The 26,435-nt window shown below is 52.4% G+C and overlaps 1 protein-coding gene across 2 annotated transcripts in view; it reads right to left on the reverse strand.

Moving 5' to 3' along the window:
• Positions 1 to 16,340: 16,340 nt before the first annotated feature.
• Positions 16,341 to 26,435, reverse strand: part of SDC3 (syndecan 3) — a 39,680-nt gene continuing 29,585 nt past the window's right edge. For both annotated transcript variants that reach the window (XM_086332719.1, XM_086332711.1), the window contains exons 3-5: positions 23,841 to 24,454; positions 21,340 to 21,631; positions 16,341 to 20,392 (exon numbers count right to left, since the gene is read on the reverse strand). In XM_086332719.1, the coding sequence (XP_086188845.1) occupies positions 20,226 to 20,392; positions 21,340 to 21,631; positions 23,841 to 24,422 (1,041 nt within the window). In that variant the 5' untranslated portion in view covers positions 24,423 to 24,454 and the 3' untranslated portion in view covers positions 16,341 to 20,225. The remainder of the gene's footprint in view (positions 20,393 to 21,339; positions 21,632 to 23,840; positions 24,455 to 26,435) is intronic.

The following is a 26,435-nucleotide window of genomic DNA, read 5'->3' on the forward strand; positions in this document are numbered from 1 at the left end:
AGAGGGCAGGCATACAGGTGACCTGAGACCAGGGCCACTGCCCCCACTCCTGTCCTGAGCTGAGCCCTTGGAGCAGGATGGTTAACTGCTGCTGTTGCTGCTAAGTCGCTTCAGTCGTGTCTGACTCTGTGCGACCCCGTAGACGGCAGCCCACCAGGCTCCCCTGTCCCTGGGATTCTCCAGGCAAGAACACTGGAGTGAGTTGCCATTTCCTTCTCCAATGCGTGAAAGTGAAAAGTGAAAGTGAAGTCACTCAGTCATGTCCGACTCTTCGCGACCCCATGGACTGCAGCCTACCAGGCTTCTCCATCCATGGGATTTCCAGGCAAGAGTACTGGAGTGGGGTGCCATTGCCTTCTCCGACGGTTAACAGTAACAGCTAAAAAACAAAACAAAACTTAACTGAGCAGTTATGATGCTTCAGGTGCTGTTTCAAGCCTTCTATGTCGACTAATTTGTTAATTCTGACAAGCAGCCCTAGGAAGCAGGTGGCACTATTATACCCACGTCATAGATGAGAAAAATTGAGGTGGAGAGATTTGTTAAGTAAGTGTTGAAGCTAGACAGGGAGCACACTCCCAGGGGATGCTGAGAGTGAGCCAAGCTGCAAGACTAGGAGTTGGGAGCAGGGGACAGTGTAGCTGTGACATCTGAGGGCTGATCTCAAAGGCCAAGGAGGCAGGAGAGCATCTCAGTGGGGGCCAGTGTGGGGTAATGACAAGCCAGAGCGTATGCCCTCACCCCTTCACCTGCCACTGAAAACTCGTCTGTGCTCTCCCCACTACAGACACAGCCCCCAGCTAGGGGCCTCCAGATGACTGAGATTCTGCTTCTGCTACAATGAAATGGGGGCTTGAAATACAAGCCCACGTCAGTGAGAAAAAGGAAAGTTACGATTCTTATAAGCCAATCTCGTGCCCTCACACCTGATTTCCAATTATTCAACCCATTGTACAGACAAGGCAACTGAGACTTAGCATGAGTAGTGAAGATAGACATGGAGGACCCCCAGGCCCCTTGGCTTACTGGGGGCAGTAAGAACTGCCTGAGAACTCACGGTTTACTCAGCTCAGTCTGAGTAAACTTGAATGAGCAATGAGACTTGATGCCTAAACTGGGGCTTGAGACTCCCACAGTTCCTGGGTTCAGTGCCATCTCTGCCTCTTGGTTGATTCATGACCTTAAGCAAATTGCCTTTCTGAACCTCAATTTCCATGTCTGCAAATTGAAGCTAATAGTCATCTCCTTTGTTACTTTTATCCTACATACATTTATTGAGCATTGAGTGTGTGCTAACCACTGTGCTAAGGACTGGGGATCCAGCCATGAATAAACCTTTTGGAATGTGTCAGAATCCAAAAATAAATGATGGGCCATGTCCCCTTCTCCCCCCACCCCTGTGGGTGTGCCCCACAGCACCTGACCCATGGCCCGGCACCCACATATAATCCCACAAATGCCTGTCATAGTGGTTCTGAGAGGCTGTAAGTGGAGACAGTGGTGCTCCAGCTGTGTTGCCTGAGAAGACAGACAGCTGAATGAGAATTCCTCTTCCAAGGCCCTTTTACCTCTGTGTTTTCCAAAACTGCTGGCCTGCAGGGCCAGTCTGTTGTCCTGATGTCAAAGTGTAGCCATGTGGATGGCCACAGGAGCCACAGGACCAGCTGGCTCTCAGCCACTGCTTGGGCACAAGAAAACATTCCCATCCCAGGAGGAATCCACTTCACTCAGCCTGCCAGGTGAGGGCTTCCAGCCTTTCTTCTGGAGGGTAGCCCCATGTAAGAGCTAACCCCATGGCTAGCTCTAGTGGCGCCAGCCATGGGCAGGGCTTTAGAGGCCTCCAGACAGACGTGTGTGTGTGTGTGTGTGATACTACTGTGTCTGTTTCTATATATCTGTGTCTCTGTGTGAGTTCAACTGTGCCTCTGTGCATGTGTGTCTGTACCTCTGTGTGAGTCTGTGAGTGTTTTTGTGCATGTGTGCATCTCAAATTTACCAAGCCCTAGAGGAGAGTGGGGCCTCAATGACAGCTGAAGGCCAGATTCTGCAAGACTGATTTCCAGGCCTAGGTTTGCAGGGACACATAGGGCAGGCCTCTACAGAGTCCCTTGGACTGCAAGGAGATCAAACCAGTCAATCCTAAAGGAAATCAGTCCTGAAGATGTATTGGAAGGACTGATGCTGAAGCTGAACCTCCAAAACTTTGGCCATATGATGCAAAGAACTGACTGCTTAGAAAAGACCCCTGATGCTAAGAAAGATTGAAGGCAGGAGGAGAAGGAAACGAGAAGATGAGATGGTTGGATGGCATCACCAACTCAATGGACATGAGTTTGAGCAAGCTCCAAGAGTTGGTGATGGACAGGGAGACCTGGCGTGCTGCAGTCCACGGGTTTGCAAAGTGTAAGACACTACTGAGTGACTGAACTGACTGAGAGATCAGGCCTGCTCTGGGTCAGACCTGGCTATCTCTGCCCCATTCTAAGACATCAACACCTACTCTGGTCTCCTGTTTCTCTTCCTTCCAAACCATCTTGCACTCTGCAGTCAGACAGATCTTCCAAAAATGCAAATCTGACAGTGTCAAACCCATTCCTCCTACCCTCGCCACACCACGCAGAAATCTGACCAATCTCTGTGCCCTAGGGCATAATAGCCTTTAGCCTGGCTATTAGCTAGGGTGTAGGTTTAGCTTCTAAGGCAGAGATGCCAAATAACACTGGCTTGAACAAGAACGTTTATTTGTCCCTCATAAAGTAATTCATACGTGAACAGTCCAGTGGCTGGTTGCTTTGTCTTGTTGCTCTGTTTTTCCTGGGCTGTTGCCTTGGTTCACATGGTCCAAGGCGAGACAAGTTCACCTTCTGGCCAATAAGAAGGAGAAAAGGTAGAGGGGAGGGCAGACCACTCTCCTTTAAGGGAACAAACCTAAAACTACCTACCTTACTACTGCTTAATCCTATTGGCCACGTGAGTCACATGGCTCCCCTAGATGCAAAGGAGGCTGGGAAATGTAGTTTTTATTCCAAGCAGCCATGTCTCATTACTGTGGAAAGAAAGGAGTATGGATATTAGAGAACAGCCAGTCTCTGCTACAGGCTGACATTCAGGGCCTTTCCCAGAAACTTTATTCTGGGGCTTTGTACTTTTGAGCATACTGTGAACCTTTGCCCACCTCCCTTTTCCCGCCTCCAATTTTGGAAAATCTTCCCTGACCACCACCACCCCAGCCTGGATTAAGGGTCTCAGTATCCATTGATCACATGGTGTTGTGTTTAGGGGCCCATCTCCCACCCTAGACTGTGAGCAATTCCAGCGCAGGGCCCACAACTGATTTAATTCTGTGTCCCCCTGCCCAACACCAAGCCTGAAAGGGGACGGGCATCAGGGAATAGAGGATAAAGGAATGGAGGAGAAGGTGAACCATCTCAATTAGAAATTTCCAGTTGATAAGTGATTATTGATTGAATGAATGAATGAGCTCAGGGGGCACCTGTGTGTTGACATGGGGCTGGTTAGGCAGGCAAGGCTTCTTCGGGATCTCAGTTCTACATACGCTCTCCCCTCTGACAGGAATGCTCCCCACGCCCCTCTGTGACGGCCCAGCTCAGGCTCAGCCTGTATGTCTCACCCAGAATGTCACTTCTGGAGAGAGATCTTCCCTGACTCATCTCCACTTGAGTGTAAAGCAGTCCCTCCATAGGCCGGCCCATTCCCCACCCCATCCCACTTCCCCTGGCCCCTGTCCTGCCGTTTGGAGTGCTCAGTCCAACTGTAATTTTAAAATGTGTCCACACTGATTTATCCCCAAGACTGAAAATTCCATAAGGTGACTCCATCTCTCTCACTGTGTCCCCAGGCCCTGGCACAGGGCTGGACATACAGCAGCCTGTCAGTGAGAATGAATTAGTGAAACTGACCTCAACAAGTATATTTCAAAGGGTTGATATTTGGTCCAAAGGAGGGTCAGTATACTGGTTGTCATGTAAGTGAGCAGGTGGCAGCTTCAGCTGCATGGCTGGTGGCACCAAGGATCTGTGCCCAGGACTAAGCCTGCCTGAAGGGCTAGTGGAGACAAGGGACAAGGAGAAAACTGCCCGCCAGCCCCAAGTCACAGAGCCCTGTGCTCAGCCTGCTACACAGAGAGAAACAAAGCGTTTGGGAGCCTACCTTCGCCTCCACTGCTGGGAGGAGAGGGACCCACTGGGGGTAGAGGACACTGCGGCATGAGAAGCACTGGGGGGCAGAGGACACTGCAGCACGAGGGGCACTGGGGGCAGAGGACGCTGCAGCACGAGGGGCAAGTCACTCAGCTGCGGTGTGCCTCGATTCCCCACCATGGAGGACAACCGCAATAGTACCTTCCTCATGAGGTCGTTGTGAAGATTAAAGGGTTAATCCACAGACAGTGCCGATCCAGGTAAATCACCCTCATGGAGCCTCAGTTTTCTCATCCTAAAGTGATGAGTGCCAAGATCTGCTCCCCAGAGGCTTGGAGAGAAGTAGTGAGGTGAGAATGTCACCTGTAGGCCTGGCATCACACGCAGCACCAGGGAACCCTCTCCTCTTCCCCCAAGACAGAGAGGGACGGGGCAGAGGACAGGGCAGAGAATGCCTGTCTGCCTCGCCAGCCGGAGGCAGGAGGCGTGGGGAGAGGGGAGGCTGCCTGGTGAATAATCTCATTAATGGTAATCATCACCCTGATGCTTGTTAATATAATAACACTGGGCTCCCAGCCGCTGCTTGGCTTAGAGCTGGCTCCTCAGCGCCTCTCATCTCTGCCTGGCGGGGGCTCCGTAAACACTCATTACACTCCCATCCCTGGGGAGGCCGCCAGGAGAAGCAGCTATTCCAGGCATACAGCTCAACTCTGGGGCTGCAGGCTCTGCTTTTAATAAGCATCATCACCCACACTCAGGGACACACACACACACAATTTTGCAACACTTTCCAAGCTCCTTGCTGACCATCAATAATTGCTCACGATGGCTGAGCCTCTTACTGTAGCAACGATAGTGGGTACTCATTAAACACTCCCTGCTTGAAGGGCCCTGGTCTAAGAGCTCCACTTGTATTAACCCACTTAATCTAACGAGCATTCCTGTCACGTCCATTTTGCAGCCGAGGAAACTGAGGTACCTGAAGTAACTTTCAGCCTTGGCGGAACCACTGACCCATGAGAGGCAAAGCTGGGGCCTGATGCTGTCTTAGAGAGTCTTCACTCTTTTGTCCTCCTGGCAATTCAAATCCTCCTTCTCCTCACTGCACTCATGAGGGAATGGGCTTGGAGAAGTGATGTCATCTGCCCAGGAACACACAGCTAGGACCTGAGGTCCATGGGCTGTCTGACTTCAGAGCCTGCCATTCTGTTCCCCCAGTGTTGAAAGCAAAGAAGGAAACCCAGAGATTAAGGGACTTGCCCCGAATTACAGAGGCCTTGCTGCAGAGAGTGAGGGCTAGCTCAAAGGCTGGATTCCTGGCTACCTCTTCTCTGCCTCCCACCCTCAGCACCAAGGAGCCTCTTGCTCAGAGACCCTAATTCAGGCACAGAATCAGCTGGCTCCGACACAGGGGAGCTCAGCATCAGAGGGCCCAAGCCCACCAGGGATTCCCTCTAGGCCATGGTCACTCTGTGTCACCACTAACTTCCTAGCTGTGTGCCCCTGGGGATGTTACATCACCTCTCCAGACCTGAGTTTCCTCACAACGGAAACACGGCAGCTCGCCCTGTCCCTGGGTCAGCTGACATTTAGGGAGCATTTACAATGCTCCAGGACTGGTCTATGTATTGGCCACGTAATATCTCATTTTATCACCACTGCAACCCTTAAAAGAAGAGCCTATGATTTTTAAGATTCTGTTACCCTCCAGGATTCTATGGTTCCCATAGGGTCTGTTATGAAAGACTCTGCTCCTAAAAAGATTCTAAAAAGATTCCATTAGTCTAGGATTCTCAGGTGCTAGAAGGTTCCATCCATTGGTCTGTGAATTGTAATGTTAAAGGATTTTATGAATTAGTGATTCGATGAACCTCAAGGGCAAAGAGGCAATTTATCACTCATTGGTCAGCACTGAAGTCTACCCCCTGCCCCTGCCCCCTCCCTCCGCTATGACATCAGGGCCAGCCAGGCAGAGAAACCTGCCTCTATGACAAAACTCAGATCCAAGGCCAGTGAGGATCGTGGAGGCTGCCTGAGTGCTTGGGGGGTTGGGCGGGGAGGGGGGGGGGCGGTGCTGTCTTGCAGACAAAGGGCTCCATGGACCCGCCTCCGCTGCCCTAGCCAGGCCTCTCACACAATGGAACGACCTTTAGAGGCTTCATGCAGCTCGCCCCCTCCCTCAGCTCAGAGGCACCCAGAAATGTAGTTCTCTAACTCAGAGCAGTCCCTTCCATGCCCAGAAGGGCCCCAGCAAGGAGGTGGGGAGCAGAGGGGCCAGAAAGGCAGTCGTCTCTTCCTCCTCTTAGCCAGTCTGACCTCTCTGCCTTTGCCTGTGCCATTCCCCTGCCTGGCCTGCTCCTCTTCCTCTTTAAGAATCCTTCAAGGGTCAACTCAAGCCCCACTTCCTCCAGGAAGACGTGCCTGGTTACTCCCTCTCCAGAGTCCTGTCGCATGGCATCGGGTGCTAATGTGGGCTCAGATCCCAGAGCCTCCTTTCCTCTCCATTCCATCCTCCCTGCTACCACCAGAATGATCTTTCAGGGACACAGGTGACCTTGTCACTCACTTTCTACAGATCTTGACTACTCTCAAGCATGGCACGAAGACCATTGCTAACTCTGGTCCCACCCTTTCCATCTGACTTCATTTCCTGCCCCAGGTTCCTGCACACCAAGGCTTAACCAGGTGACATGGGCAGATTTTGTGGGCGCCCGGGAAGCCCTTCTGAGGCTGGGGCAACTGGGACCCTGTCTTGATCCCAAGAGACAGATATTGAAGGTCTCCTTCCCCACCTCATTCTATACACACACACACATACCCCAAGCTGCCACCAGGGAGCCCACTGGGGTTGGCAGCCTTAGAGCTCATATTAGCACCATGGACAGCACCACAAGCAGGCTATGGGTGCTACTAAAATCCACCAGCATGCATGGGTGTCCTGGGGCATGCATGGACTTCATACAGCAGGCATTTGTTGAGCACCAGCTACATGCCCCACACCTGCTAGGTGTTATGGAAAAATACCAGAGGGAAAGCTACTAACTTAATGCTTCACCCAAGAAACTTACAATCTGGTTGGGGAATTGATTGCCCTGGCACCAACTCTCTCCCTGCAGATTCCCAGAGCCATGGTTACAAATCATAAATCTGATCATATCACGCTCTGAAAAACTCCATGCATGCACACACACACACACCAATGTTTATAGGGTTAATTCCAAGCCATTTAGCACGACACTCAAGGCCCTCTGTGTCCCAGACCCAGCTATTTATCTGCCTTTGCCACCCTCTGTAAACCCAACACTCAGCCTCACTTGATTTCTATCCATCCCCAAACATCCAGGGTGCTTTTCTCACTCTTTTCCCCACATTCAAGGAGTTTTCCCCCTATTCTTTTCACAGAGAACTCCTACATAGCCTTCAAAACTCAAACCAAATATCTCCTCCTCCTAGAAGCCCCAAAGTTAATTGCTCCCTACTCTGTACCTGCATGACCTGCACCACTGAATTCTAACTTACTGTGCATCCCTCACATCAGACAGAATTTAGCTAAATTTGTCCAGGCCAGTTAGAAGGCATTGGCGGTTACCGGAGTGTTATGGCTTTCTAGGAACTGTATGAAATTAACCACGATGCCAGTAATACTTCTATGCAACAACTTCAGATTTACTTGGAAGTCTAAAAATAATGTCAAAGCTGTGCTTTTTGTGTCATTTTTTTCACTCTAGGAATCTGTCTGCCTTGTCTTTGAGAAGAGAGAGCATTATTTATCACAGAGCTCCAGTGCCCAGTAATTGTTAGTCTGTGATTAAATAAACATAGCTTCTAATGAAAGGACTTCCCAGGTGGGTTAGCGGTAACGAAACCACCTGCCGATGCAGGAGACGTGGGAGACATGGGTTCGATCCCTGGGTCGGGAAGACCCTCCGGAGGAGGAAATGGCAACCCATTCCAGTATGCTTGCCTGGACAATCCCATGGACAGAGGAGCCTGGAGGGCTATAGTCCATGGGATCGCAAGAGTCAGCCACTTACTGAGCATGCACACACACGTACACAGCCTCTAATGAATCTAACACAGAAATGAGGTTAAGCGCTATTCCTTTCACATCATCAACATTCTAAGGTATCTGATTCCAAGTCTGCCTTCTCCACCCCACCCTGTGAGTTCCCTGAGGGCCAGGACTGTGTGTCTTTTAATTCCATATCCCTGATACCTAGCACTGTGGCTGGCACAGAGCAGCCGTCTATCAATATTGGGCAAATGATTAACAAACTGGAATGACTCATATGAGCTTGAGTTAAGATTGCCTAGGTTCAAATCCCCATTCTACCACGTGTTAGCTATGTAACTTTAGACACTTTAAAGAGACCTCAATTTTCTAATCTGTAAAATGGGCATGTTAATAATATCGACCTCATGGGATTATTACATCTAAATAGAACACTGTATATGAAGGACCAGGCGTACAGCCTGACCAAAAGTAAGTGCCCAATAGTGGTTCATTATTATTATCAATGCTGTTGGGTTGAATTGCATGCTTTATACTCAAGTTTATTGGAGAACACCATGGAGTTATCCAAGATGAGATTATGAGCTAATATTTATCAAGCATTTTCATGTGTCATGTATTAACTAAACCACAGGACTACTCTAAGAGACGGGTACTGTGATAACCCCACTTTGTCCCCACAAGGAAACTGAGGCATGAGGGGTTAACTTGCTTGAAATTACATAGCCGAAGGATAGAGAAGTCATTACGTGAGGAAGAACAGGGAAGCCTGGCATGCTGCAGTCCACAGGGTCATAAAGAGTCTGTCACAAATGAGCAACTGAACAGCAACAACACATAACGGATAAGTAGAGGAGCCAGGATTCAAGCCAGGATGGTGTGGCGTCAGTCCGTTTCTTAACTTATATGCCGCACAGCCACCCTCAAGAAAGCTGGAGGCTGAGCTGGGCCTTGGGGGGCAAGCCACAGGACAGAGCCATCCATGACAGGAAGAAGGACTAAGAACTTTCCCCTTCACACCTTCCTAACAGCCAACCCAGGGACTCTCCTGCAAACCTTCTCTCCTATTCTCTTGCTCATCCGATGACCTCCATCAAGCCCTCCTTTCTCTCAATGCTCCACTTTCCCAGGTCTAAATATTTCTCCCTGGCCTCTCTTCCTCCTCTTTTTGCCCCAAGGACTAACCGTGCCTGGAGAAGGCAATGGCAACCCACTCCAGTACTCTTGCCTGGAAAATCCCATGGACAGAGAAGCCTGGTAGACTGCAGTCCACCGGGTCGCTAAGAGTCGGACACAACTGAGTGACTTCACTTTTATGCATTGGAGAAGGAAATGGCAACCCACTCCAGTATTCTTGCCTGGAGAATCCCAGGGACGGAGGAGCCTGATGGGCTGCCGTCTATGGGGTCGCACAGGGTCGGACACGACTGAAGCGACTTAGCAGCAGTAGCAGCAACTAACCGTGCCTAGGAGTTCTCAGAGTGGGTAACGTTGGAGTAGGGCTTTGAAGGACCCATAGGAGTTTGCCGAAAGTGTAGGTGGGTGGGGGTGGGTCAAGGTTCATTGTACTATTTTCTTATTTATATCCTCAGCCTTCTCAGAATCTCCATGTGCCAATTTCCTCCTCTGTAGACATGAGAGTATTAAGAGTACCTACTGCCTCTCGGTTATTACAAAGATTAAAGGTATTGGTCTGTTTGGGCTGTCATAACCAAATACAGAAGACTGAGTTTCCTAGCATAAACAAGAGCATATTGCACACCTACTGACCTGGGGGGTTCATCTTTCAGTGTCATATCTTTTTGCCTTTTCATATTTAATAAACACCTGCATTTACTAGCTGCTGCTGCTGCTGCTCCACTCGTGTCCGACTCTGTGCGACCCCATAGACGGCAGCCCACCAGGCTCCACTGTCCCTGGGACTCTCCGGGCAAGAACACTGGAGTGGGTTGCCATTTCCTTCTCCAATGCATATACTTACTAGGTGCCATTTGCCACTTTTCTAAATGCCACACACTTTTAAAAGTGCTTAGGCCATGCCCAGCGCACGATAAGTACAATCTACATGTTCTGATTGTTATTACTGTGAAGACCATCACTCTTACTGTTACGCACCTACTGTGTGTCGGTCATTGTGTTGAACACCTAGATCTGTCTCCTCTTTGGAAGAGGAAGCCAAGACTCCAGGACAAGCCAGGAGGAAGCCATTTGTTTTCTCACAGTTCTGGAAGCTGGAAGTCCGAGGTCCAGCTGACACCCTGGCTGGGTTCCAGCGAGGACTCTCTTCCTGGCTTGCAGACGGCTGCCTTGTCACAGTGTCCTCACACAGGCCCTTCCTGTGTGCTCACAGAGGTGAGCGGGGGCACACACGTTTTCTGGGGGCTCTTCTTATCAGGTAAGGACACCATCCTTTTGGACCAGGGCCTTACTCTTATGACCTCATTTAATCTTAACTACTTAGAGGCCCGATCTCCAAATATAGTCACTTTCAGGGGTTAGGGCTTCAGCATATGAATTGTACAGGGCGGTGGTGAATTTAATGCAATTCAGTCCATTGCATTAAATATGCTAATAACACAAAATTCAGATCAGTTCAGTCACTCAGTCGTGTCCAAGTCTTTGTGACCCCATGGACCGCAGCATGCCAAGTTTCCCTGTCCATCACCACCTCCCAGAGTAACTCATGTCCATCGAGTCGGTGATGCCATCCAACCATCTCATCCTCTGTCGTCCCCTTCTCTTGCATTCAATCTTTCCCAGCATCAGGGTCTTTTCCAATGACTCACTTCCTCACATCAGAATATAATCAATCTAATTTCAGTATTGACTATCTGGTGACGTCTATGCATAGAGTCGTCTCTTGTGTTGTTGGAAGAGGGTGTTTGCTATGACCAGTGCATTCTCTTGGCAAAACTCGGTTAGATTTTGCCCTGCTTCATTTTGTACTCCAAGGCCAAACTTGCCTGTAACTCCAGGTATCTCTTGACTTGCTATTTTTGCATTCCAGGCCCCTATAATGAAAAAAAAATCTTTTGGGGGTGTTAGTTCTAGAAGGTCTTATAGTCCTTCATAGAACCATTCAACTTCAGCTTCTTCAGCATTAGTGATTGGGGCATAGACTTGGATTACTGTAATATTGAATGGTTTGCCTTGGAAATGAATGAGATCATTCTGTCATTTTTGAGATTGCACCCAAGTACTGCATTTTGGACTCTTGCTGCCTGTGAGGGCTACTCCATTTCTTCTAAGGGACTCTTGCCCACAGCAGTGGATATAATGGTCATCTGAATTAAATTCACACATTCCAGTCCGTTTTAGTTCACTGATTCCTAAAGTGTCGATGTTCACTCTTGCCATCTCCTGTTTGACCACTTTCAATTTACCTTGATTCATGGACCTAACATTCCAGGTTCCTATGCAATATTGTTCTTTAAGGCATTGGACTTTATCTCCAACATTAGTCACATCTACAACTGGGCGTTGCTTTTGCTTTGGCTCCATCTCTTCATTCTGTCTGGAGTTATTTCTCCACTTTTCTCCAGTAGCATATTGCACACCTACTGACCTGGGGGGTTCATCTTTCAGTGTCATATCTTTTTGCCTTTTCATATTTACTAAGCACCTGCATATACTTACTAGGTGCCATTTGTCACTTTTCTAAATGCCACACACTTTTAAAAGTGCTTAGGTCATGCCCAGCACACGGTAAGTACCATCTACGTGTTCTGTGATTGTTATTACTGTGAAGACCATCACTCTTACTGTTGTGCACCTACTGTGTGTCAGTCATTGTGTTGAACACTTAGATCTGCCTTCTCTTTGGATCCCCACAAACTCTGCAGGAGCCTTCACTGTGTCTATTATGCAGAAGAGGAAGCCAAGACTCCAGGACAAGCCAGAAGGAACTCACTGAGGCTGATGGAGAACCAACTTCTCTCGAGCCTCTTTCAGTATTTCCAGCAAGGTATATAGTAAAGGTCAATCCACTCCAGTACTATTGCCTGGAAAGTCCCACGGACAGAGGAGCCTGGTAGGCTACAGTCCACGGGGTCGCAAAGAGTCGGACATGACTGAGCGACTTCACTTTCACTTAGACTTGGCCTGAGCCTTGAAAATGGGGGAGAAATGACCAAGTTCAAAGTCCTTCAAAGTGGGAGGAGTCACTCTCAACCAGCCCACCTCCTGAGACTGGTGCGGATGGTAAGCAAGGCCAAGGATCCCCTGGAGAGTACTTCATGAACTATAACACACCACCCATCAGGAAGGGCCATTTCTGTTACTCCCTCTGGCAGAAGGCAAGCACCACTGAGGGAGCCATAGCTGAAGCCACGTCTCTCATCACAGTTTCATGCAAATTCCTTCATCACAGTCATTCGTGAGAGTGAATTTCCATAAAAAAGGAGCGGGTGGGGTCCCTAAAGGAGCTGGCCATCTGGAAGTGGAGGACATCAGGCCAGGGAAAATGTGACATTGCAGGAGCCCAGAGAAGGGATGGGTGAGGGCCAGGGGGCTGGACTTCGAGTCAGAAGAGCCAGCTCTGCATTTCCACAGGGGAGTGTGACCCCTGGCAAGTCTTCATGCCCCCTGGGAATCAATTCCTTTCTTTAATATTTTATTATGAAGAATTTAACATTTAAACTTAGAGTTGACAGAATAATATAGTGAGCCCCCTATGTAGCCTGCTACTCAGCTTGTACAATTATCAACTCAAGTCCTGTCTTACATCCTCCATTCTCCCACCCACGCCTCCCCCATATTTTTTCAGCCAATTCCAGACATCCAATCAGTTCATCTGCCAAATTTTAGTCTGTTTAAAGATAAAGACTCTTTTTAAAAAACATAACTACAGGGCCATTACCACTTCTAAGAACACTGACAATGATTCCCTTATGACAAATATTCATTCAATATACAAATTTCCACTTGCCCCATAATTAACTTTTTTTTTTTAAATAGAATTTGTTGAAACAGGATCCAAATCAAGTTCCCACATGATTTGGTTAACATGCCTTTTAGGCTTATCTATAAAGTCTCTCTCCATCTCTTTCTTTCCCCTTCCTTAGAATTTATTTGTTGAAGAAGCTGGGTCATTTGTCCTATAGAAGTGTCCCACCGTGTGGATTCTGCTCATAGGGCCAACGTCTTTATCTGTTAAGCAAGGGGATCATTCTCTCCAAGAAGTGAGATTATGTCTGCAAGTGGGCTGTGACTCTTGCAAGGCACCCACAGTTGTCATGTGTTAATGTCTCTTCTGAGCCTCTCAATACCCTGTGCTTCTGTTTTTCTGATGATATAGCTGAGATTCAGAGAAGCTTTGTAGCCTGCCCACGCTCACACAGTAGAGGGAGGAAAGGGCGGGTGGAACTGTAAGAACACTGACTCCATGTGGAGGCTCAGACTCGAATCCCACTGCACCCTTTAATAGCTTTATGGCCTCAGGTTTCTGTAAACTTGCAGTTTCTTCATTTGCAAAAAAAAAAAAAAAAAACCAGCCAGGAGGCCAGAACTGCATGAGGCTAAAATGAGTTAATATGAGAAAAACTGGTCTCAGGGTGCCTGGCAGTCAGTGCCTCACTCCATCCCTCTGCTGTCTGCTCTGGCCCAGCCTCCTTCCTCCTTGAGTGCGAATAAGGCCCCCGTGATAAATCTGGACCCTCAGTCTGCCCCATGCACACCCTTAAGCCAGCAGAGACAGGGTGGGCGGCCCTCAGAAGCTGAGCACGCTCTGTTCTTGGGGCAGCTTGGCAAGCAGCTGTGGCCTCTTGGGTTTCAGGAAACAATCCACTATTCTTCCTCCTTCCCCCTCTGTTTGTTGCTCATCCCTGGACCAGGGGGCCCTGAGAGAAATGCTCCAAGTCCCAGCAACTCCCAGCCCATCTGTACATTCTATGTGGATGATTTCCAGGTGTCAGCCTCAGCTTGAACAAGCCTCAGCCTAAATCATCGTTCACTCCAAAGCTGACAATATTTTGATTTCCACCCAGACTCCACGTCATTTATTCATTCAATAGGCAGCAGGCTGGACTCTGCAGATAATGACAATAATAATGACAGCAACAACAGTAGGAATAATGGCCCACCGTTACACAGCACCTGCTGTGTGTCGGGCATGGTTCTGAGCACCATGCCTATGAGGCAGGTACTATTACTGTCCCCATTTTACAGGTGAGAAGACTGAGCACTGTGAGTTGGAATAAGCCACCCAAGGTCCCAGAGCTAGTCAGTGGCAAAGGTAGCATTTGAATAAAGGTTTGCCTATTAAAGACTGACCATACAAAGAGGGACTGGAGTCCTGCAGCATATGGCAGCCGAACTCCACGCTAGTTGCTTTCAATGTTATCTCATTTAATCCTTACAGGGGTCTCCAAATATCGACCTTAATGTTCACATTTACTCGTGAGGAAACAGGCTGAGAGAGGTAGAGCACTGTGCCCAAGTGCACACAGCTGGGTCCTCTTCACCCCAGGATCAGACTCTTTGAGAATACAAGATGCATGTCACTCAAATTCAGATGAGAAGGTGAGGGCGGCACCTGCTGGAAGGGAGATAACTCTAGCCTATAGGAACTCAGGGAGGATGGAACCCACTTCCCAAAGCTTTCTGGAGGAGGGACCACATCAGGAGCTGGGACTTGAATGGTGGCAAACCAACCCCTCACATCATAGCAGGCTTCTAACTGGGGCCCAGTCCTCTGAAAGACCCTCAAGTGACATCGCTGGCTCCTTCACCCCAATTGACAACCATGCCGCCCGAGACTGTCAGGGGCCATGTGGTCTGAGGTCCCAAAGTGAAGACGGGGCCTTGGCGCTTTGATCCTGAACTGTCTGGCGGTAAGAGAGATGCTTGGCAGGGGGTGGTTGGAGATGGTGGCTGAGCAGGAAAGACACCCCCAGACCAGCATCATTACATAGTCATGAGACCCTGGCTATTGGCTCTCTCCCCAATATGTGTAAGTGCTCCCCACGATACACCCCCAGACCAGCATCATTACATAGTCATGAGACCCTGGCTATTGGCTCTCTCCCCAATATGTGTAAGTGCTCCCCACGATGACATAGGGAAGCACTCAAGGAACTTGAGCGAAGGAGGAGGTTGGGGTGGGTAGGATCTTGAACCAAATCCAGGGGCCTCAGTCTCTAACCCACCCCAGAACCATCAGGGCCCCGTGTGAACATCCCACTGCAAGAGGAGTAAATCTCTGGAGGACATGCAGAGGACTCCTTTCGAGGAGGAAAAGTTTTGACCCTGACATTCATACCTGGGGCTATCTCATGGTGAGGGGGCAGAGCACCGTGTGCCTCCAGAGAAAGAAAACACAGGAGATGCAGATTTGGGCTAAAAATAAAGAAGGACTTCTCAACAGGCAGAGTGACCTGCTGGTCTCCAGCATGCACCAAGCCCCTGTTACAAGAGGTATGCGGGCAGCGGCAGGGATATCCCCCAAGAGGTGCTGAAGAAAGGATTTCTACCCTGAGGAGCCCAGGGCTGGCTCTAACGCCCTCCCAGCTCCATGACCCTGCAACCCCAGGAAGCCATCCGGGCTCCCAGGCCCCAGAACTCCTCCTGGCCCAGGGTTCTGTTCTATTCTAACGCCATTATCCAAGACCCTGTGAGCTGAGGCTGATAGTTCCAGGCCCTCTGCTAAATGTTCCTCCTCTCATAATCCCACTACCTTCCATCTAGGGGGGTGTCGTTAATGCTTAACCCATTTCTCAGGTGAGAACACTGAGGCTCAGGCCAAGCTAAGGCTTAGGCTAAGTCAGAATTAGGAAACGTCACCTGGGTTTGAAACCAGGCCCTTCAGAACCTAAAGACATCTCACCTCAGCCAACTGATTCCAATATCCTGCAGTTTCAGGTTTCTCTCCTTGCGGCCTGAAACCAGCTCTTCCCCTGGGGGTGGACCACAGAGCCCCCAACGCCAGCACGTCCTGGCCCCTGCCCAACCACAGCCCCCATTCAGCCTGGCCGCAGTCAGCTCCGTGGTTTCCTGAACACTCTAAAGCAAGAGCAGCTGTTACCATAATGGTTCCCACGAGGGGTTGTCGGTCAATTTTCTCTGCTTCTCAGTTTCCTTTAAAGGGGGATGTGGCTGAGACCCAAGCGGGGCCACGGACTGCCCCTCCCCAAATGACCTCCATGCTTATCTCACACTCTGACCACAATGCATCATTTCAGCTTAATTTTATTTCCTCTTATAAATGGGCACAGCACGGGAAGTGTTAAAAAAAAGAAAAAAGAAACAGTTCCTTCACAAGGCTGGGACAGGTGAGCACCCACAGTGGGGCAGGTACCTTGGTTTCTTTTTCCAGTCTTTTTCCACCGCTTTTTCCTACTGAAAGTTTTGGCCATGAACTCGGGACAGGTATGGTTAATAAACAGGTTAGGGGGAAGAAGGGGCAGAGAAGGCCTGGGGGAGGGAAGGACAAATTCCCCCCGCCCCAGGCTGGGTTCTTGGAGGATCTGTACAGGAGAAAGGACATGGTGGGAGGCGGGGAGGGGGACACAGTTTTCAGGGGGCTCTCTGGAGCCGCACTGCCTACGAAAAATATTTACATGCATTCACCACACTGGGGCCACCGCACTGAGCTGCCTGCTGGGCACCCGGGGGATGCTGGGGCCACGAGCCCTTTGATGGCGACTCTGGGGCCCAGCCTCAGCATCTCTGTAAATCTGTACACAGTTTGTGGGCTTCTATTTACAGGCAGGAGGCCTGGGGAAGCAAGTCCAGGGTGGTGGCTGGCAGGAGAAGGAATTCAGGAGCGCCAAGAAGTGGTGGCCCCTTCTGCCCTGTGATGCAGAGGTGCATCTGCTCCCTGTGCCCAGGGCCCCAGTCTGGAGGCCTGGACAGATGGCTTTGCCAACCCCAGGTGGGTCTGGCCTGAGCACCCCAAGCCACTGCCCACCAACCTGCCTGGCCTGGGCCCCAGTGATCACCCGTCTGCTTCGTATCAAGGGGACCAACCCTTCCGGGGAGGTACCCCTCTCACCCCCTAGGGAGATAGAGCCTGGGCTCTAGAAGTCACAGTTGGGGGTGGGGGGTGACCCCGGCCCGCCTTGTCCTCTCTGGCAGCTGAGGCCCCAGAGAGGCTGTCAAGCACACAAGCCCCTCTTCCTTTGGAATCGGCCGTGTTTCCTGGAAACACTAGGCCCCTGCAGGACACCTCCCCAGGAGCACCAGGGTGCCTGGGGACATATTTGGGCAGGCCCTGCACGCATCACACCCTATGTCCAGGCAGGGTGACGCCTGCACTCACATCCAGCTCATCCTTTTCACCACCTGCTCTCAGATCGCCGTGCTGGACTTCAACTGTTTTTAAACTTCATGAAGATAAAGCCTGGACATTTGTCTCGGGGCCAGGGCTCAATGAATGAAGCCCTCAGTCTCTTCTCTCCAACGCTAAAGATGCAGAGAAAAGGCATCGGGTGTTGGGTGGCAAAGCCCCAGGCCCCAGGTTAGAGGTTGGCCCACAGAAGGTGAGGAGTCAGGCCTGCTGGGGTCGGGCTGGACCCATGCAGCCCCTCCGAGCCCACTCTAGCCAGCCCAGGCCCTGCTCAGCCGTCCTGTGCTGGACCCCGCCCCCACCAGGGGCTGTGCAGGGGCCACGCCCACTGCTGGGCCTCCAACCCCGGTCCCAGCATCCCTGGATAGTCCAGGTCCTCTCTCCTCCATGCTCCCTGGCTTCTCAGCCTCGGCCTGCCCAGGCCTTCTCACCAGAGCTGCTGCCCCTGACAGCAGCCTGCCAAGGGGCAGGGTAGAGGGAGGGGAGGCTGGGGCTGGCTTTGGTCTCCCTCGTCCCCCAGCCCTTCCGCTCCAGGAACGACTGAGGCCAGGTCACCTCCAACAGATCGTGAGCCTAGGATGCCTCCCCCTGCTCCTGCCCCCGCAAAGACTCGGACCAGGGGGTTCCTCACAAGCCTCCAGGCCTTGCCAAGGTAGCCCATTGGTCTGAGAGATGGAGCCTCAGCCTGGGAAGACGGTAGAAAAGACAGGCTGCAGGAGCTCCCTGGAACCTCACCGCCTCAGGCACCCTCAGCTCTCACCCTGCAGAAGTCTCCCGCCAGCAAGTCTTCAAAAGGGAACAGAAATAAAACCCGGCTTTCTGACTTTAACACCAGGGTGTGGGTAAGGGGTGGAGGGGTGAGCCCCAGCCACCCACGACTCAGACCACATCCCTTGGCTCCAAGACCCCTCTCAAAGCACAGCCCCCTGGGAGATTTGTGACCCCACATTTAAAATATCTACAGAAGTGGCCCCATTTGAAGGGTAACAAAGAAGAGGGAGGCAGGCTGGAGCCTGGGATACCCCCAACCCCCCCTGTCCTCAGCCCTCAGCCAGGGACAGTGTCTGGATGGACTGCTTCTGCTGCAGCCAGCAGAAACATCAGGTTGTCTGGCCAAATGCATGGGCACAGGTCCACCGGAAGGTCCCCAAGAAGGCCCAGGGGTGGGGCTGAGGTGGACCTGGTGAGGCCAAAGGGAGAGGGTGCAGAGGGCCCAGGCGCCAGGCCCACCCTCACAGGCACTTTGGAGACTTGTGTCCTGGGAGGCAGAGTCGACCCCCTAGCTCAGAGCAAGAGGAGGATGGAAGGAGACCAGGAGCCTCACCACATGCCCCCTCCCCACCAGGAGCCTTTGGTCCTGGGAGACCCAAGCCCCCTCTCCAGCCCAAGACTGAATTCCAGGAACCAGCCTGCCTTCCTCAGCAAGTGGGGAACTTAGCCCCCAACCAAGCCCTTTGCAGGCTACAGAGGGGAGGGAGCAGGTAGGGTGAAGCCAGGTTCAGCGGGTGTGCAAGGCCCTGAGGGGGCTTGTGGCCATGCCCCCCACACTACACTTAATTCCAGGAAAGGCAAGTGTCCAAGCGTGACAGCAGGGCTGTATGGGTGTGGGTGAGATTGTGCACCCAAATGGGATTGTGTCTGATTCGCTGGGGTTCAGTGGCGATGTGGTTGGTAAGGGGTCATGAAGGCTGAGCGTGATGGGGCAAGTCGGGGACCCAATATGGGCTGATTGTTTCGGCCTAATTGCACCCTCCCCAGTGAGCCTGAAAGCTGGACGTGTGGTGTCAGAGTGTATGTGGGTGGGCAGGAGTAGGGGTGGCAGGATGGCAGAGAGAGAGGCAGGCCACACCGTTACCATTAGGTTATGATGATCAGTGACTTGCATTGTCATAAGCATTTGGGGCGGGGGGAGGGCACATAAGAAACACATGAGAATAAACATCTTTGGAAGAATGTGTGTGTCTGTGACATATCTGGATTAGCCAGGTGGTCAAGATGGCATGTGATTTTGTCATTGCGTGCTTTTCTGTGTGTGTGTGTGACAATACATGTAACCATGTGAGAGACAGTGTCTGTGCAGAGTCCACTAGGAAGAAGGAGGTGCAAACCCCTCCTCACCAGTGGCTGCCAGAACACTCTCAGGAAGCTAGGGCAGACCAGGAAGGAAGTGAAGCCTATGGGTTCATGTACATTGAGCAGAGGTGAGGGAAAATGACCCCACAACCCCAGAGTGGCCAGGACAAAACAGGCTGGTGGGTGAGGGGTACCGTCTCACCCAGGCAGAGAGTGAGCCTGGGACAGGAGCAACAGGGTGCAGTGTCCCAACGATTTCAAGGGCTGGGCTTGCCAAATGCTTGTCCTGGAAACCAGCCGGAGTGCCTCTCTGCCTCCAAAAGGAAACCTCAGCCAGCCCCGTGGGGCCAGATTGGGGCTGAAGTCCCACCCCTTCGTCCACCAGCCAATCAGGAGTTCCCTTCCTCCTGTCCATCTGATGTGAGGTCCTAAAGCCCCAAGCTGGTGGTGGGGGGAGGAGTATGTGGAACAAGTGATGAGCTCATAAGGGCACAGTCTGGAGCAGACGGCAGTGCCCCCTGTCCCTTGGGGAAGAGCTGCGTGAAGCTGGCAGTCTGGGCAGACCTTGGGAGGGTGGCAGAGATGAAGTGGGGCCAGGATGTCTCCCAGGCCCAGTCCCAGGCCGGGGCTGGGGGTGCCAGGCCAGGGACTGGATGTAGGGGTGGCGCTGAGGCTACAGGGAGGCACTCTGGCTCCGCTAGGCGTAGAACTCCTCTTGCTTGTCAGGCTTCTGGTATGTGACGCTCGCCTGCTTGGGCTCCTCCAGCGTGTAGCTGCCCTCATCCTTCTTCTTCATGCGGTAGATGAGCAGGGTGACCAGGAAGGCAGCAAAGAGGGCGCCTACAACCCCGCCCACGATCACAGCTGCAGAGAAAGAGGGCAAAGGTCAAGGCCACAGGAAGGGCAAGACATGCTTAGAGCCTGAGAAAAAGGCAGAGGGTCCTTGCAGGTAGAAGCAAGAATCGGGAGAGAGCTGGGAATCTCAAACCTGAGCCCAGAGTTGGAGTGAAATTTGGAGTCAATGCTAAAACACCAGTACTGGCTGCCACTGATTCTCCTCACTTCAGCCTGGCACTGTTCTAATCATATGAACACGTGGAATCTTCATACAGTGCTACTAGGGAGGTGCCGTGCTAAGGTCCTCATCAAATGAAAGATGCCATCAGTGAGAAGATGCTCCAGGATTGTATATGCCCTTAGGAAAGAAAAAACTCTGCCATCTAAACTAGGACACATCCCAACTGCACAGCAGTTAACATGAACACACGTGTGCTGAGACTGGTTAAGAGCAAAATGATAACACCCGTTTTGTAGACGAGGAAAAAGCGTGCCCGGAAAGGTGAAGGACCTGCCCAAGGCCACGCTGCTCATAAGTGGGGAACAGGGTTTGGACCACAAATCCGGAGACTCTTCAGGAGAGAAAGCCAAGGGCAGGTCCTCGGGGCTGGTATCAAGGGTGGGAGCACATCAAGCCAAGGATGGGGCCCTAGATTAGGATCCAGGGGATAAGGCCCAGGAGGGGTAAACCAGCATGGCCCAGGGAGGTCAAGGGCAGGGTCTGAGAAGAGGCCAGAGGGTGCTGGGGAAAGTGCGAGAAGTAGGACAAAGTCAGGGTCAGACTCTGGGATCAGAAGGGTCAGAAGAGGAACTAGAGGGTGAGTCCTGGGGTCCCCAGATCCCCAGCTTTCCCCTCCTAGAAAACTAGGCTCCTAGAAAACCCACACCCTACCCTCCCTTCTGGGTTCCTAGGGGGAAAACTGAGGCCCCACCAGCAACCCCCCTCTGGGCTCCTCCCAGGCCCCAAGTCTCACCTACGAGCACCTCCTTCCGCTCCAGGATGCTCTTCTGGGGCAGCTGAGCCGCCGAGCTGCCTGAGTCGATGGCATTGTCCAGGAGGCCAGGGCCTGGGTGGGCACCCTTGGGCAGCGTCCCTGGCGGAGGTGATGGCTTGGCCTCGGCCCCACCCACAGCCACCACTTCATTGGCTGTGTCTGGCTGTGTGGTCTCTTCCTCTGACAGCTCAAAGTCCCCACTGGGTCCCCCGCTCACTGGCATCTCTGGCTCGTCCCGGATGGTGGTCAGGAAGGACTCTGGAGTTGGGGTCTGTAGGGAGGGTAGCATGAGCCCAGGAGCCAGGCCCAGCACCCCTGCCACAGGGCAGCCATACACACATGCACACCAGCCCTCTGCCACCACTCCACTTCCCTAGGAGGGCGCACACTAGGCACTCACCAGAGGCCAGGCACTGTGCTAAGCACATCATGGGCCTTTTCCCTCACAATATTCCCATTAAGAAGGTATTAGTGCCCCTACATTACAGAGTAGGAAATAGGCTCAGAGAGGTTAAATGACTTGCCCAAGGACACACAGCTAGTTAAGTGGTAGAAGCAGAACTAAAATCCAGATCTGTCCAACTCCAGAATATGTGTCCCTAACCAATACACTACACTACACTACCTCTGTTATCCTGGCCACATCCTGGTCCCCATCCCATCTCCATCCCGTCCTTCTCCAGCTGCCTTTGTAATAATCCTTAGCAGATTACTGTCAGGGACTGTTGTCTGGGGACAGCTAGGTGCAGACTTTAAATACTTGGGCCTGATCCTCAATCCATGTGCCTGGGGCAAGGGTGAGTCCCTTAGCCCGAAGGTCAGTCCAGTAAGTAAGTGTAAATTGCTCAGTCATGCCCAACTCTTTGCGACCCCATAGACTGCAGCCCACCAGGCTCCTCTGTCCATGAGATTTTACAGGCAAGGATACTGGAGTGGGTTGCCATTTCCTTCTCCAGGGGATCTTCCCGACCTAGGGATTGAACCCGGGTCTCCTGCACTGCAGGCAGATTCTTTACCAACTGAGCTACAAGGGAAACCCCAAGGTCAATCCAAGAGCACCACAAATCTCAATGGCTCCCAGCATCTGGAGGCAGGATCCCAACTAGAGTTGGGATCACAGCAAGGATGGAGCTGCTTCACAGGTGCGCATGGAGAGAGTGGGTCCGGTGTCCAGGCCCAGGAAAGGCCATGCACATGCCCAGAGGCTGCACCCGCGACCTGCTCTCCGTGCCCCAGCACTGCGTCCCCAGCCTGCCTGGCCAAGCATCCGTGAAACACCAGGTTCCCCTAGCTGCTCAGAGCAGCCTGGAGCAGGGCCTGTGTTCCGCAGGGGCTGGCTGGGGAGTCAGACGGGCTATGCTGACCCAAAGGCAGCTCCACAGCCTGAGGGGTTCTCCTCCATGAAGCAGAGGCAAAGGGCTTTGGTACCCTAGTCAATGTGACTACATCCCCTCCTTGCCCAGCAGCGCCAGCAAGGATCAGGCTACTTCTCCCACTTCCTTGATCCCCTCCCCATCCTGGCATTCCTGGTATCCTCATCCTCTTCCCTGAAACACCACCCTCATCCATAACACCCCAAACATACACACATATACACACCCTAGAGCTGACTGCCAGGTTCAAATCCTGACTCTGCCACTGCTGCCTGTGAAGGCTTGGAAAGTGGCCCCACCTTAAGGGAGGATGGTGGCAATGCCCCCCACCCTGCTCCTGTGGGGTAGGCATGAGAGGGAGAAGAGATGGTGGCACAGGTAAGTGTCTAGCACTGCGCCTCCACCCAGGCAGTACTCCATGAACGTGACCTGCAGTATTCCTCTCCCACCGCCCAGCTCTTAATCCCCCTCAGCTGGATAATAACAACAATGATGATGATGATGGTGGTGGTGGTGATAACAAAAGTGAAACTTTTTGCTTGTTTAGTATTGCCAGCCACTGCTCTAAGAACCTTGGCTCTGTTGGGAAAGTTAATTCTCACAACCCTGCGATTTGCATTCTATTCTTTTCTCCTTTTCACAGATAAGGAAACAAAGGTATAAAAAGGATCAGTGACTTCCTGAAGTCAAATGGTGGCAGAAGCATTCCAATCCTGGCTGCAGGGCTCCTGAGTCTGTGCTTTTAACCAGAACACACAGGCCCCTAGCCCCTGGTCCCTGCCCCTTTTAACACTCCCATCCTCCCAGTTCCTTCCCCATTAATGTCTTCATCTAACATCTAAAGACCCAAGCCCAGTCCCTCTTCCATCCCCATCCATCTCGACCTCTGTCCTCATCCTGTGACTCACCCCCAGCCCTGGCCTCACACCTCTCTCAGCCTCCCGCTCCCTGTCTGGCTCACCTCCAGAACCTCCTAGATCTCACCCCTGTCCAGCTCCATCCTCCTCCCCCCACCCTACCTGCCCCCCACCCTCCCACCACCCACCCCCCAGCCCCGACCCACCCTCCTCTGCTCTGTGACTCCCTGTGCTCTCCACACTGGCTCACCTGAGCCACCTCCGTGGGTCCAGGGGCAGTGGTCCCCAGGGGCAGGGTGCTCTTCTCAGGGATATCAGGCTTCTGGGTGGTAGCCGGCCTGGGAAGGGCCCTTGGCCTGGAGGTAGCTGTGCTGACCAGCCTGGGCGTTGGGGCCTCTGTGTCCAAGACAGCCACCGTGGTGGGAGGTGAGGGCACCGCTGGGGTGGTGGCCCGGGCTGTGGCCGCTGTGGTCAGTGGCAGAGGCAGAAGCCTCCGTACGCCGGTGGTCCTTACGACAGAGGTGGTGGCCGCAGACGGGGGCGCCGCAGGGATGCTGGGCACGGCGGTGGCCACTGTGGCGGGCACTGTGGCCACTGTCGGGGGCCCTGTGGTGGTGGCAGTGGTGGTAGCCGTAGGGGTGGAGACGGTGGTGGCTCTCTGGCTGGGCTCTTCTGGCACCTCTGTCACCAGTGGGGGGCTGGTGGCTGGCTCTGGGGTGGGGCGCTCAGAGGGGAGCTCTTCAAACGGGGTGCCCACAGGCTGGATGTCCATGGTGGGCAGCACTGCGGGGGTGGTGGACATTGCCAGGGCGACATCTGGGCTGAACCGCATGGCTGTCTCAATGCCCGATTCCTGCTCAAAGTCTGAGGGGGTGGGGGAGGGGGAGAAGGAGAGAGCTAGGAAGCTGGGTGATTTGAGGGCATGAGGATCCCAGATAAGCAACAGCCATCAAGATGGGAGGCTCCCAACCCTCACCCTTTGCATAATTTTCCCAAGACAAGAGGAGGGAAAGGAGGAAGGCACAGTCTGGTCAAAGCTTACCAGCTGACTGATGGGGCTAGTGATGCTTGCCAACTCCTCTCTGCCTAGCCAAAAATTCTAAGGGACCACCTCTTCCAGGAAGTCTTCCCTGACTATTCCAGCCCACCCAGTCTGGAGCTTTTCTAGCAGACTGAATCTAGGCAGTGGCAACTCAGGCCCTACTAGCTTCAGATCTTGCTGGAGGTTGCAGGCAGGGGACAGGAGGATGGCTGTGGCATTCTGGGAAGAGTCAGACATGCGTACAAGCTACATGAGTACCCCCAGGGGCACAAGCACACAGCAAGAAGGAGAACAAGCCCCTCCCACAGAAGCTGCTAGAGCAATCTGGACTCCAAACCCAAACAGGTGAAGGGAGGGCCTTGGGAGAAAATAAGGAGAGAGAAAGATAAGCCATACCAGCTCCCAGGGAGGACTGAACCAGGCAGAGGAGGGCTAGGGAGGAGCCTGAGAGGTGTGGAAGTAGAGATGTTACCAACCATCAGGATGGATTTTTATGAAGATTCTCACAAGATTTATAACTCACAAGATGCTTAAAGGAATGGGCTAAAGTGAGGAGACTAGAGGCGAGGGGCTGTAGGTGGCCAGCTCCAAAGCATACAGACTCCCAGCATTTCATTAGACTCCACCTGCCCCCTCCAGGGCCCCAGTCTCAACACACACCCCTTTTTACTACCAGTTGCAGAGCTTCATCTCTGTGCCAGGCCCTGACGTCTTAAACTGAAGCCTTCCAGAGGCTCGGCGAGTGTAAGCGGGTGCCAAGTCGCTTCAGTCCTATCTGACTCTTTGCGACCCTGTGGACTGTAAGCCTGCCAGGCTCCTCTGTCCAGGGGATTCTCCAGGCAAGAATACTGAAGTGGGTTGCCGTGCCCTCCTCCGGGGAACCTTCCCCATCCAGGGGTCAAACCAGCCTTTCTTAATGTCTCCTGCATTTGTAGGTAGGTTCGTAACCACTTGCCACCCGGGAAGAGCCCCCAGAGGCTCCGAGAAGAAGGCAAATTTATCACCATTTACAGATAAGAATACAGACTCAGGGAGGAAAAACGGCTAAAGACAGAACAGCCATTAGGTAGAGAAACTGGGATTCAACTTAGCGTGCCTCGCTTATCTCAGGCTACTCTGGGGCCTTTCTGGGCGGGGCAATGGAACTGGTTTGTCCCAGGCACCACTGGAGGCCCCTACTGTTTTTCCGTCACTGTCCTAACCCCGCCCTTGGCCACCGCTGATTGGACAGAAGGGGGCCACCTGACCCAAGTTGAGCCAATCAAATGGTCTCTGCTCACTGCACCTGAAAAGTTGACCACTAAGTTCCTCCACGGAGAAGGCAATGGCGCCGCAATCCAGTACTCTCGCCTGGAAAATCCCATGGGCAGAGGAGCCTGGTAGGCTGCAGTCCATGGGGTCGCGAAGAGTCGGACACGACTGAGCGACTTCACTTTCACTTTTCACTTTCATGCAATGGAGAAGGAAATGGCAACCCACTCCAGTGTTCTTGCCTGGAGAATCCCAGGGACGGGGAGCCTGGTAGGCTGCCGTCTATGGGGTCGCACAGAGTCGGACACGACTGAAGCGACTTAGCAGCAGACTTAGCAGCAAGTTCCTCCAAGTGGCCACAACAGTATGAAACCCGGGTTACTGAGAAGCATCTGTGTTCCTTGACAGAGGCTGGAGGTCTGCAGGGAGACCCAAACAGTGCACAGAGAGAGGCAAAGACAGAGAAACTGGGAGTGCTGGGCTCCTTAAGGCCCCGGTTCCACCCCGGGGGAGGACAGCCTGCCCTTTACGTGCTTAAGGTCCAGGAGCTGC

The sequence above is a fragment of the Bos grunniens genome, chromosome 2 (assembly GCF_055505025.1).
Source record: "Bos grunniens cultivar Pamir isolate PY7600 chromosome 2, Bosgru_T2T1.0, whole genome shotgun sequence".
Taxonomy (NCBI): domain Eukaryota; kingdom Metazoa; phylum Chordata; class Mammalia; order Artiodactyla; family Bovidae; genus Bos; species Bos grunniens.